Source organism: Delphinapterus leucas, chromosome 5 (assembly GCF_059928025.1).
Source record: "Delphinapterus leucas isolate spDelLeu-1000000601 "Yukka" chromosome 5, BTC_Dleu_Yukka2, whole genome shotgun sequence".
Lineage (NCBI taxonomy): Eukaryota > Metazoa > Chordata > Mammalia > Artiodactyla > Monodontidae > Delphinapterus > Delphinapterus leucas.
In genome coordinates this window covers 2,560,247-2,573,515 of record NC_143133.1, presented here as the reverse complement: position 1 = coordinate 2,573,515, position 13,269 = coordinate 2,560,247, and the positions used below count along the sequence as shown (strand labels likewise).

At 67.1% G+C, this 13,269-nt stretch overlaps 1 protein-coding gene across 1 annotated transcript in view; it reads right to left on the bottom strand.

Annotated features, from left to right (window-relative positions):
- Window positions 1-363: 363 nt before the first annotated feature.
- Window positions 364-13,269, bottom strand: part of DOK7 (docking protein 7) — a 34,857-nt gene continuing 21,951 nt past the window's right edge. The window contains exons 5-10 of the mRNA XM_089911452.1: window positions 11,632-11,751; window positions 9,775-9,891; window positions 8,255-8,952; window positions 4,375-4,417; window positions 3,350-3,358; window positions 364-801 (exon numbers count right to left, since the gene is read on the bottom strand). Of these exons, the coding sequence (XP_089767578.1) occupies window positions 395-801; window positions 3,350-3,358; window positions 4,375-4,417; window positions 8,255-8,952; window positions 9,775-9,891; window positions 11,632-11,751 (1,394 nt within the window). The 3' untranslated portion in view covers window positions 364-394. The remainder of the gene's footprint in view (window positions 802-3,349; window positions 3,359-4,374; window positions 4,418-8,254; window positions 8,953-9,774; window positions 9,892-11,631; window positions 11,752-13,269) is intronic.

Below are 13,269 nucleotides of genomic sequence, written 5' to 3'. Positions count from 1 at the left end.
AGCGGGGGCCCTGCAGAGGGCGCCACGTGGTGGGGCCTGGCCGGGTCCCCCGTGGTTGCGGACATGCGTTTGGCTGGGACACATCGTCGTCACCGGGTCGCCGCCTCCAGGAAAGGCGCGGGCAGGTCGCATCCCAGGACCGGAGACTGCTCGCCAGACGCCGCCTCAGGTCCACCCGGAGCCGCCCGACACCTGTCCAGGCGGCACCTCCCGCCGGCCTGGGGACCAGAGCAGGCGTCAGAGGAGCGCCCCGGAGCCGTCCACCCGCCCCCACCCCCGCCCCAGGCCCGGGCAGCGCGCCCACCCTCGGCTCGGAGCCTGAGCGCCGGGACGCAGCAGAGGTGCCGCGGGGCCGCTCCCTCAAGCCGACGGGTCGCGTCGCAGTCCGGCCGCCTCACCGCGGGGTCCCCTTCCGCCTCTGCTCCAGCGCCGGCAGCCGCTCCTCCCGGGCCTGCGCGTGCCGGGCCCCCGCCCTGTGCGCCGCCTCTGTGGCCAAGATGTCGATCTGCGCGTAGCGGGAAGCACCGGCCCCTGCGAGCAGCCCCAGGTGAGCCGGCGGGGGCACACCCACCCCGCGCTCCGGCCAGGGCCTGAGCGCCGGCTTCGGGGCTGTGAGGGGGTGCCCGCGAGCCGCTGGCCCAGGGCCGATGCGCCCGGGGCTCAAGGCCCCTGCGGACCCACCTCGGATGCCCGCGCCGCCCTCCTGGAGCTGCAGGCCCAAGTAGTGCAGCTGCCTTGGGGGGGAAGGGCTGGCGGGGACGTTCACATATGTGGGCGCCTCACTGCACGGCCTCTCGGGTCCTGCGGGGAGAGGGGCTGTGAGTCCCCAGGCGGTGGCCGAGGCTGAGCTGACCCCCTAGACTGTTCGGGAAAGAGCTCCCCACTGCCCACCCCTCAAGTGTCCCGCTCTTCTCTCCAGGGCCTGGGGAGCCTCCCCGACTCCCCAGTTTTCCTGGCCATCTTTTCCCACCCCACCCGCGTCCCTCCCTGACCGGGGTGCCCCTGCCCCCCACAACGGGCTGACCAGGGATGCCCCCTATGGCCCGCTGGACACACGTCCATCTTCAGCCCCTGGCCGCCCACCCTCAAACATCCCTCCCGGCCACTTCCTCCTTGGCTTCCAGGTGCCCTGACCCTCCCAGGCAGGATGCCCCTCCCCCTCGGCTGTCCTCCCGGCTCACCCCATCTGCTTCAGGGACCCTCTTTGGACCGGTGAGTCCCCACAGAGCATCGTTCCCTGAGCGCAGGCCCACACTTCCATCCACTGTGACACCTCCTCCAGGGTGGCCCCAGGCACTTCAAGTCCCCTCCCCCATCCAAGAAACTGCCCCCTGCCTCCCCCATTTCCTAGAAGTCGATGGTTTCACTCAGCAAACGCCAACGGGGCTCCGGGCAGGTGCGACAGGAGTGCGACAGAAAATGCGTGCCTTAAAGAAGCCTTTCTGTGCCTTAAAGGCACAGAAAATGTGTGCCTTTCTTAAATGTGTGCAGAAAGACTCCGTGTGCGACAGAAAATGAGGCACAGAGCACACCCCCAACCTCCAGCCACGCCACCCGAGGCCAACCTCCCCCAACTTGCAGCCTCTCCCAGATTCCTAGGCCTTCCCCTGGGTCAGAGCCAGCATCTGCCCAGCCGTCACCTCTTAACGGGGCTTCTCCAAGGGGACCCCGCGTCTCCCCCTGGCTCCCTGCCTGGGCTTCCTCCCACCAAGGTCGCCAATGCCCCTGCCCACTCCTGGGTCCCCGGAGCATCGTCATCTCTGTTCTCTGTCATCTGGCTGCACACCCGATCCACCTTCCCCCCCACCTGCCAACGGGGCTCCGGGCAGGTGCAACAGGAGTGCGGGGGGGGGACCCAGAGTGCCTGGATGCGCACCCGATCCACCTTTCCCCCACCTGCCCAAGAACTCTGCCTGTTGGGCCCTGGTATCCCACAGGGAAGGACCCCGGCTGCAGGAGACCAGGCTCACGACCCTGCCTGGCCACTCACCGGCAGCCGAACCACAGGGGGTGGTGAGCCAGAGCCATACCAGAGGGCAGGAGCCCAGGTCCTCCCTCCTCCCTGAGGGCCCCATCTCGCGACACAGCCAGGCCTAGGGACTCGCACAAATCCACCTGGCCAGCTCCTGGCCCCAAGGGATTCAGGGGCTGGGATTCTGGTGGGGGTGGGATCTGGGGGGAGTGGGATTCCGGGAGGGAGGAGTCAGGAGGGGGGTGGGATCAGGTGGGGGGTTGAAGCTGACAGCCTGTCTCTGGCCACCTGCCCACAGGTCCGGGGGACCTGAGCCCGGGAGGGTCCTGGCTCTGCCGGCACCGGGCACTGGAGAGCCAACCAGCCCAAGGGGCTTCAGTGGGCAGACCCTACCCCACTCGCTGCCATGTACTGGCACAGGGCACCACCTTCTGGAGGCCCGCACCCGCACAGAAGCCTGTCACCTCATCCCTTTACCGCCCCAGCAAGGCCAGAGGGGGTCCTACTTGCTCAGCAGGGAGACTGAGGCCAGAGAGACCCTGTGTTCCCAAGTCAGCCAGCCTGGTGGGAACGGCCAAAGCTGGGGGTGGGGACGGCAGCCAGAGCGGGCTGTACCCGGGGCTGACCTGCGGGGACAGGGAGGGAAGGAGGAAGGCTTCTGTTGGACACAGACCCTCTCCCGTGTAACCCGAGATGACAGGCAGAGGTGCCCAGGGAGGCACCTAGACCGGGGGTCCAGGGGAAATCTGGGCAGGCTGCCTGGAGAAGGGGGCACACGCTGAGGGGTGAAGCTGGGGAGCAGGGAGCGGGAAGGCCTGATTGAAGCTGGGAGAGCCCATCGGGCTGAGACGGGGTCTGAGGGGAGACTAGGAAGGAGGCCCAGCCTCCTGAAAGCTGAAAGGAGAGCCGTGGCTTGACCTGAGGTCACGTGGACAAGCTCCCCGTGGCTCAGCAGCTGGTTTTAGGGCTGGATCCGCATTTTCCACAGTGCAAGCTGGAGAGTGGGTGGAGGGCTTGGGGCAGCCCCGCATCTCCAGGGCCACACCAGGCAGCACAGGGAGGCTGCTCCGTCCCGCCTTGGCCTCTAGCAGCGTCTGCGGGGGCAGGGGCGCCCCTCTGGTGGCTGCTCCCCAGCCCTGGCTCCCCCAGGCTCCCCTTTACCTCCAATCTCCCTCCCTGATCCTTCAGACTGAGCCTCCTGCCAGCATCTCGGGAGCTGTCTCGAATACTCTCTGGGCCAAGCGGAGATCGGGTGGGTCTGTCCTGACCTCTCCCTGGCCACACAGCAGACCCGGCCCGACCACACTGGGTGTCTCACCCATCACCGCTCTCTGGCCACGCTGTCTTGGGTCTGATTCATCTCTGCTTCCACCAGACCCAGGGCCCCTCCTCCCCCAGGCCCCCCACCCCAGAGGAAAGGTTCCTTGTCCTCCAGTAGATCCTGACGCCTGTCCCCTGCCTGTTCCCTGGAACACGCACTCTGTCTGGGTAAAAGGGGGAGTGGGGGGGTAGACAGCAGGCAGGAGGCATCCAGGACCATGTGGGAAGGCTGCCCACTGCCCAGTGTCATCAGGGAGTGGTCCTCAGGGCCCCATCCTGACCCAGGGAACCCTAGGCTGGCCGGCATGGGGCTTTCCTGTGGCCACTGTCTGACCCTGCATGCCCGTGGCCTTGCCCTTCCCCTCCTGCGCCCTCCACTCTGGACGGGCCTGGGCCTTGCTTGGCCCACAGGGTCTAGCCCCAAACAGGCACCATGCGCCTCTGAAGAGGAAATAAAAAGATCCCGCCCCAGGCTGGAGGTGGCCTCTACTCCACTGAGAAAATAAGGCACAGAGCACACCCCCGACCTCCAGCCACGCCACCCGAGGCCAACCTCCCCCGACTTGCAGCCTCTCCCAGATTCCCAGGCCTTCCCCTGGGTCAGAGCCAGCATCTGCCCAGCCGTCACCTCTTAACGGGGCTTCTCCAAGGGGACCCCGCGTCTCCCCCTGGCTCCCTGCCTGGGCTTCCTCCCACCAAGGTCGCCAATGCCCCTGCCCACTCCTGGGTCCCCGGAGCATCGTCATCTCTGTTCTCTGTCACCTGGAGGACAAGCCTCCCTCTTAAAGGCTGCAGCTCCAGGCCAGAGCTGCCCGCTCTGACCAGGCACCGTCCCGGGCAGGCTGGCCACGCCCGGCCACCTTGTCCTCAACTCGCTGCCTGGCACCATCGCACCCCAGCCAGGGCTCACCCCGGCTGCACACTGCCGCCCTGCTGTCCACTGTCACCCCCTCCCCGCTGCACCCTCCTCCCACTGACCCCCCGCTGTCTTGTCTGGTACAGACTTTCTGGCTTGGGCTGTGACTGCGGCCACTGTGACCCCACGTCCCTTGTCCCGAGGCTGTGCCAAAGCCAAGGCCTACCTGAGTGCATCACCGGGAGCCCAGGGGGTGAGGCAGCAGCTCCCTAGACCAAGGAGAACACATGTCAGTCTGTCCATCCGGCTCCCGCTCACCCGGCACCCAGCCCAAGAGCCAGGATGCTACCCAAGAGTCACAAAGGGCCACCCGCCAGGGAGACCAGCCAGGGGCCCGACTCCTCTCCAGGGGTCCCTGCCCACCCTGACACCCACAAACCCATTTGGGGTGAGGCGTCGGCAGCTCGGGCCTCCAGAACACATCTGGCCTGGCTGCTCTCGGCAGTGTTGGCGGCCAGCTGTGCGGCACGGTTTGTAGCCATGAGATGCACGAGGGCTGTCACGTCACCCCTGGCCCCGGGCACTGCCGGCCTGCTCTAAGCAGGGCACCCCGGCTGAGCCACTCCTGGGGGCCCCGTGAGATGGGTCAAGGCCCCCAGACCGCAGGGTGGCCACTTTGAGGTGCCTGATTGGAGGTGCAGAAAGACTCCGAGAAGGAAAGGGGTTCGGGGGCTTCAGAGCTGGGGACAGTGTCTGCCGGCAGATTGGGAGGGAGGGACGGTGGCCCACTGCCGGCACGTTCACTGCTGCCTGAGCCTCCATCCCCCAAACCAGTAGGAGATGGGCCAGCCAGGGCCAGGGGCACCTGACAGGAAAGGGTCTGGCATCCCCAGCGCTTCTGAGGAGGACAGCCCGGCAGTGGGGTCTCATGGGGGGCTGCGGGCTGGCATAGGGGTGCAGAAGCCTGACCCGCTCTCTGGGAGGTCAAAGGGGCTGCCCAAACTCAGGACACAGCACCTCGACCCTGGTCCCGGCCAGGCTGCTGGGCACCTGGGCTGGCCTAACCCATCACCTTGTGTAAAGGCGCCCGGGCAGGCTTGGGGATTTGGGGAGGGTGTGTCTGACCTCCAACACCTGGGACAAGAGCCGACCGCCCTCAGGAGCCCCATCGCTAGCTGCTCAGAGCCCCACCCACAGACGGCACCTGCTGTGCCGGCGGCAAGCCCTGCGGGCACAGCGTCAGACCCAAAGGACGAAACCACGTGCCGTGGGAGATGAGCAAACGCGGCGCCTCCTGTCCCCTCCCCCTGGGCGCCAGGGCCAGGTGGGGGCAGGTGGGTGCACGGAGCCTGGGGAGGCGAGGACGACTCTCTGGTTGCCCCCAGTCCTGCCATTCCTGGCACCTGAGAAGCCCACCCCACCCCAGGGAGGGTGAGTGAAGCTGGTGGCCCCAGGAGTGCAGAAGCAGGTGTTCCCAGCCAGGGGCGTGAGGCCCACCCCGTGAGCTCCGGAAAGATAGGGGACGAGGCCAAAAGCTTCCCACGGGGCTACCCTGCCGGCGCACCTGGCCGCACCCGATGAGAGGCTCCATGCCTCTGGGCTGCCCTGGGCTGCAGGGGAAACTGAGGCACACCCTCCTGGGGGCTAGGCCCTCCTCCTGAGCCGCCCCATCGCCTCCCCAAAGGGCCAGGGTGGTCAGTGGCCACTCCCATGGAGGGCCCCTCCCTCCTCTGGGCCCAGGCCCTGGCCACGCCCCTCCAGCCCAGAGCCCGTCCCCTCCCCTCCGGAAACTTGCTCCGACCGCGCCCGAGCCCTCACCTGGCGGCCCTCGGTCCACCCCTCCCGCTGCGCCCCTCAGATGGCTCTTCCCTGAAGTCCCGGCCAACGACCTCGGTCCAGGAGACCAGAGGTCACAGCCAGGGTGCCCGCACGGGCCAGGGGAAGGCCGAAAGCCCAGCTCCAGCCCTCCCTGGCTTCACGTGGAGGGCAAGTCCCTCGGCCGCCGGGGCCACCACCTGCTCTGGTGGAGGGCGGGCCATCTGCGGGCAGGGCACGTGGGAGCGCAGCGGGGCTGGGCCTGGAAGATGAGGGCTCTGGCGGGAGCGGGCTGCCCAGGCCTCCAGGGCCGCTCCCCACAGCCCGCAGCACCAGCACCTCCCAGCCTCTTTCTTTTGCAACAAGGCTGGTGGGTCCCTCTGGGGAGGCGACAGTAGCAGTGAGTCGAGCCCCTTTGACAGGCAGCCACCGAGCACTTCCATACAATATCTCAGCAGGCCCCTCGGGGCCCAGGCAGGCGGGACTGCTGTCCTATCTACGGAGGAGGCCCAGACAGGGGCAATGAGTTGCTGGCGGCTGCCCAGCCGGCGGACAGGGCCCCAGCTTGCCCTTCCCTGCACTGCAGTGTTGCAGGAACCGGGCCAGCACCCCGGTCCTCAGCGTCCACAGGGACCTGGGCCCCCCGGCTCTCTAACAGGGCGGTGAACAGGGTGAAGTGGGTGTGACGGTGGGATGTGGCTTCCCGGGATGTGCAGGGGAACCCTGATGGGGTCCCTGGAGCTCTGCTGCCCACGTAGGGGAGACTAGGGGTGGCGAGGGTGCTCCAGGCTCAGAGCCAGGACCCTCACTGGCCCAGGAGGTAGGGTGTCCACCCTCACTGGACACAGGGAGCCACCTGCCTGAGCCTAAGGGACCACTGAGGACCACATTGTGGTCTCCAGTGAACGTGTGCACACACATCACACAGGCCACACACGTGCGTGGGCACACACATACACCTGGCACCCAAGCACAGATCACACCACACATGTAACACACGTGCACACAGGATGTGCACATGCCACACACAAGTGCGTGCAAATGCACGCACGCAATGCACGCCATGACACACACATGCACGTTGCATGTCACACGTGTGTGCACGTCTCACGCACAGTACACATGCATGCAAATGAAAGCACTCACATGCACACATCACACGCTGGCACACACACCACACACACATGCACACGTGCACGAGGCCTGTGTGCTGTCTGAGGCTGCTCTCCTCGTTCACGCCTCCGGCGTGTTCAGGCTTAAGGCTGAACAGACAGGCGAGGCCTCTCCCTGCTCTGTGACCCACGGGGCAAGGGAGGCCGAGCCCCTGGATTTCAGGGACAGTTAAAGGCCCCACTGGGAGGGCCGGGGGGGAGGTGGACACAGCTGGCCACATGGAAAAGGACAAGACGATAAGAAAAAACAATTTTATTTCCAGTCTAAGAATGTATTACAAACAGTGTCAGGTGTGAAGAGCAACAAACGGCTTCAGCCAGCAGTGAAGGTACAAAGCGAAACAGTTACAGCTGAGCTGTGTGCGGGACGCAGCCGGCCGGAGCCCAGATCGGACGGACACGGGCCTCGCCTTCCACGCGGGCATCTGGAATCGTAGCGCGAATGGACAAACCAGGCCACGCAGCCAAAATCCATGCAGGAGAGCAGGCCGAGCCGACGGCGGAGGGCGTGTAGGAAGCGCGACGCCCGCAGGCGGCCCACCGGCAGTGCCTGGGGCCCCTGAATGCGAACGCCAGCCCGAGCCCTGCGTCCTCTGGTCCTGACCACCAGCCCCTGGCTCAGCCAACAGGGCGGAGGGGGGCGCCCGCGGCCCGCGCTGTCCCGGGGCTCCCGGCAAGTGACCCCGACCCTGCCCTTCCCCGCCCGCCCCTCCCCCTGGAGCGCGCAGGTTCAGAAAATGGCGGCTGTGAGTGAGCCGTCGGGGTCCCGGGGTCCCGAGAGCCAGACCCCCAACAGTCCCCGGGGCCTCCTGGGCCTCAGCAAACCCCCCAAAGGACAGACCACCTGTGCGCGCAAGCAGGTGAAGCCCCTTGGACACAACGCAACGCGCAGGGAGGTTAGTCTCAGGCTCCTGTTTGATTTGGGCACCTGGTCCTTGGGCTCTGCCCCGGACCCGGCCCCCCACCAGCCTCCCACCTTCCAGAACGCACTTCCAGCTGCGTCCGCGGCCCTCCCTGCAGGCTGGACCCCCAGGCCCCCAGGCCGCCCCACGGCACGAGGGCAGCCCCACGAGGGCACCGCCCACCCCGCAGCCGCCGCCCTCAGGGAGGCGCATTTACCTTCAGTCCTCCGCAGACGGGACACGCGGAAAAGAGAGCCGGAGGGGGCCCCGCGTGGGGGGCGCCCGCTTCCCAGGGCTCGCCCGGCCCCGACGGGGCCTCTGTCGCCTGTCCCCGCCGTCGCTCGCCCAGCCAGCCGGAGGGACACCCCGCCGCCAGCCGGCCGCCCGAGTCCCCGGCAGCTCCGTCGCTGGCGCTGCCCTGTGTGGCAGGGGGCTGGTCCCGGGCCGCCTGGCGCAGGCTGCGGGGCGTGTCGTAGTGGGGCCGCGGCGCGGTGGGCACCTGGTACTCGGCCGCCCCGGGGGCGCAGGCGCACAGGCCGGGCTCGGGCACCACGCCTCCCGGCAGACTGAGCAGAGAGCCCAGCTCCTCGGCCCCGCGCCACACGTCCAGGCTGCTGCCTGCGAAGGACGAGAAGCTGCCCGAGTAGGAGGAGTGGCTGCCCGTGGCGATGCCGCTGTCCGAGGAGCTCTGGCGGCCGACCTCCTGTAGCTGCCGTGGCCGCAGCGGCCTGGGGGGTGGCCTTGAGGCACCTGCTGTGGCCTCCCCGGGGGCCTGGGCGGCCGCCAGCCCGAGACCCTCCGGCGACGCACCCGCCGAGGACGGGGACGGCTCTGGCCACGGCACGAGCCGGCTGCTGGCGCTGACGTCTGAGTGGCTGGCCTCTGACGACGAGCTGGACAGGCTGCGGTCGTCCCCTGAACAGAGAGTCGGGGGCTGAGACTCCTGTGGGGCTTGGGCTGCCCGGGGTGGGCTGGGGAGCCTAGGTGGGAGCTGACGTCTAGCCCCCCCACGCCCCCGCCCTGCTGAAGGCCTGCGCTCTCCGGTCTCCAGTCGCCACCCTGGGACGGCTGATCCACACCCTGCCTGGACCTCCACGCCCAGCGTCACCCAGGATGGCCCCTTCGCCCACACCAGTCCCCGCCCTGCCGTCCCCCTGGGAACCAGACGTGAGCCCTTCCTCCGGGAAGGTGGCGGCCCTTGCGCACCTGAGTCCCCGGCTCTAGGGGCCTGGACGGAGAGGCCGCCGTCCCCACTCTGCACCCGTGGGACTGGCGACAATCACACAGGACAAAGGGCCCGCAGAGCTCCCCCGCCTCTGGCCCAGGAGACCCCGGTGCAGCCCCCCACCCACCACCCCCGGGAGCTGCAGCGTCCCCTCGAGGGCCTGCCGGCCCTTTCTGTCCGTCTCCCCGCGGAGCACAGCAGCTGAGGGGCCTCGCTCCCGGCAGCCAGCACCCCTGAGCCTTCTGTGTGGGCACAGACGGTGAAGCCACAGCCTCACCAGGCCACACCCCGGTGGCTGGGAAGGAATTCGAACCCAACCCCCCAGCCAGCACCCACGGGGCACCGTGCTTATGGTCAGCATCCAGGCCGGAGCTTAGTGAGTGTGGCATCACGAATGGACCAACAGAGGGAGGGGCATGAATGAATGAACAGGAGCTGGGAGGTTGCCTTAAAGGGACAGCTGCGGCCCCAGGGCCACTGGCCACCCCTCACGGCCCAGGCCATGGCCCTACCTGCGCTGCCCGGCCAGCCGGAGTGGGAGAGAAGGCTGAGCCGCTTCTCCAGCCGCAGGGCTTCCAGGGCCTCCTGGGCCACGCGCTCCTCCACGGCCGGGCCCCCGGCGCTCAGGTCTGCAGCAGAGGAGACGGTCAGCGAGGAGGCGGCCCCAGTCCCGTCCCCGCGGCCCACCCACTGCTCAGGACATCACAGTTACCCCAGCACTGCCAGGGCCGTGTGGACCTCGGTCCAGTCGCAGCACCACAACAGAGCCCCTGGGAGCCCCAGCTCCTCCCCACGCCAGCACCCCAGCTGCCAGACACCAAGTTCAGGGTACCCAAACCACCCCCGTCCAGGTCCCCGGCCATCATCCCGTGTCCCGGGCCCAAGGACAGCCCCCCGACCACCAGCAGATGCCCCGTGCCCCAAAGTGGACAGTCCCTGCAGTGGGTCAGGACGCTGGCACACCCTCCTGCTGATGGTGAGGCAGCAGGACGCTGGCACTGGACGGACTCACAGCCCCACCACTTGCCCTCCCTGAACCTCGCAGCCATGACTGCAAGACGCGGGAGCAGAGACAGCGCACGCCACGCGCAATGGGACCAAGGTGGGAACGCACAGGACCTGCTTGGGGCAGGGTGGACCCCGGAACTCTATCTTCTCCCCTTCCCCCTCCCCACTGTATGTGAGGCAGCTCCTGCCTCTGGGCCTTGGTGCCCAAGTGCGTCTGACCGAGCAGCGGTCAGCTTGAGAAGACACCCCCAAATCTCAGTGTTAAGGCTGCTGACCCAATGGAGGCCACATCTCAAGAGTCCCCAAAGATCACAGGCTTTCAACACGACACCGGCCAGGCTCAGCGAGCAGGGACCCACCAGCCCTGTCCACACCCCAGCTGTCCACACCTGCCCCATCCACGCCAGCCCCCTTCTGATCCCGGCCACCCACACCACTACCTGCGGCTGCAATGCGGTAAGACGCCAGCAGAGGGCGCCGCCGCACCACCCAGCAGAGCCCGGGCGGCGAGGCTCCGGTCACAGGAATTGCCTCCTTCCTCCCCATCCCGCCCCCCCACCCCGCCCCCCGGGCCCGCTTGGGGGGGTTGCGGGGCTGAGGGGCCCACGCTGGGAGAAAGGGGACCTGGCACGTCGCCAGCCCCTGTCTCCCTAGGAGGTCCACCTGCCCCCGACCTGGCTATGGTGCCCACGCAAGGAGGCCACGGATGTGAGCTCACTGACCACCTGCTGTCCGGCCACAGGCCTTGGTCTCCCACCTGGACAAGGGGACAAGCGCTGCTTCACTGGGGCGAGGGGAGTATCGGTGACCCTGGGTACCACCCACCCGGAGGGCCTCGGTCAAAGGAAGCTGCGATGACAAGGACCAGCCTTTGTCCCTGCCATGGGCTTGGGCCTCCCCGGCCTCCCCGAGGGAAGAAATGCCCAGGTAGCGTGGCCCTCCGCGGGCCAGCGCCATCCCTGGTCCAGGACTCTTGAAGAGCAGTGTCCCAGCCACAGCCAGGGAAGCGGGAGAGAAGGCCAGGCCAGCTCATGCAGCCCTGGCACCTACCAACCCGATGCGCTGAGACCCCAGCTCACAAGGCGACTTCCAGCCCGAACCCTGGCTCCCACGGAGCCAGCCCTGACCCCAGCGACCGCAGGCGAGGGCCCAGCCCAGGTCTGGGAGACGGGCTGGCTCGGAAGGTCTTCAGGGTCCCGGGCTTGGGCCTCTTGCTGGCCCACCTGGTGCAGCTGCAGTAATTGTCCCAACCGAAAGCCTCAGCCTCTGAGCGTCCCAGCAGCTCAGACCCTGTGGAACCCGAGATCAAGCAGCCCACCTGACCCTCCCACCAGGCCGGGCTCCCCAACTCCGGCACCCACCTGGGAGAACAGGCCGCAGCCCAAAGGGGCCCTTGGTCGGGGAGATGCCGCGGACAATGCAGTCGAACAGGAAACTGATCTGCTCTCCCTCGGCCGAGGACAGGAAGAAGACCCCAGCCCCTGCAGAGGGAGGACAGACCCCGGTGTCAGCCTGGCCAGAGCTCGGGTCGGTGGGGCCCCTGCAGGGCGGGCTCAGGGCCGCTGCGCGGGGACAGCCCACAGAGGCCTGAGCCAACCCGTGAGACACCCCCCCCCCGCCCCCGAGCACCGCGGCGATGTCCCCACGGCACTGTGGTGACGTGAGCCATGCAGGCGGCTCAGGCCACACGCCGGCTCTCCCAGGCCTGAGGACACCATCCCGGCCTGAGTCCAGGCTGCACGGCCTCAGCAAGGTGGGAGAGGGCGTCCTGCCCGCTGGCCCCAAGCCGTCAGCCATCTCTCGTCTCCCAGGCTGGTAAGAGGAGCTGGGGCGACTTCTGGAGGATGGAGGTCACAGAGTGGGCCGAGGAGGGCGTCCCGGCTGCGTGAAGAGCCCAGCAGCCCCTCCTTCTGGCCCGCGCTCCTTTGAGGGGTGGGCGGCGGGTGCACATCCAGGAGGGCGGCTGCGAGACCTGGTTTCCTCACCCGGGCTGTGGTGAGGGGAAGCTGGCAAAATACAGGCGGTGGCTCCTGCCCTGCAGACGAAGCAGCCTGGCCCACCTCAAAGCCCCTCCCCTCTTCCCGGGCTCGTTTTCTGGGTGGGGGGCACTGGAGCCCCTGGTGCGCAGTTGCAGGGCTGAGATCCAGCCTCGGGGCTCCCACCCACAGAGGTGATTTTAAAAGACACGTTTACATACTGAGATACGGGGAAGTCATCGTGGCTTATACGCGAGTTCACTTGAGTTTGATGCTAACTAAAAGAGCCTATTTGTGGTCTATCGAATTGCACATCTGCTTTAATTATTAGAGGAAAGGGCACATCGACCAGCAATGAAGACCGTCCACGTTAAACATGAAGATTAAATAAATGCCCCTCCTCCTTCGACGCTAAGCCTCCCTCCCAGGTGCCAAGGCCACGCTGACTCTCTGTGTACGCGCTGGTCTGTTTTTTTATTTTTATTATTTTTTGAAACCTTGAAGAAACGTCACCCTGACTTCTTTGATGGTCTTTGTTCTGACAAGATATAAAGCTGTGCTGAAAACCCTGCTTTTCTGGAGTCATCTGGGAAGCAGGTTTCCGGGCTTGTCCTCAGTTTGGCTCAAATAAAACTCTTTTCTATTCTTATTATTGATGGTTTATTGATTATTTTCGTTGACAGAGGGGAGGCCCGGCTGGGATCCCAGACCAGGGGGCTCGGCTAGAGGGGGCACGTGGGCCTGCAAGACGCCAGGGCGCAGAGCGGCCGCAGGGCCCTGCGCTGGGCCGGAGCCCCGCCAGCGTGAATGAAGTCCCGCGGCCGAGTGAATGGGGACACCGGGTCACCGGGGCTGGACGCCCGGCGTGGTGTCACCACACAGGAATCCCTCGGTGCCTCGCCCTCCTCCCTCTGCCCAAAGAAAGGCCTGCTCCCTCTGGAAGGAGGGTGCCCGGGGCAGACGGGGAAGCGGCGCACTAAAACTGTCCCGGTCACGCTCGCTGGCACCGAATCCCAGGGACCC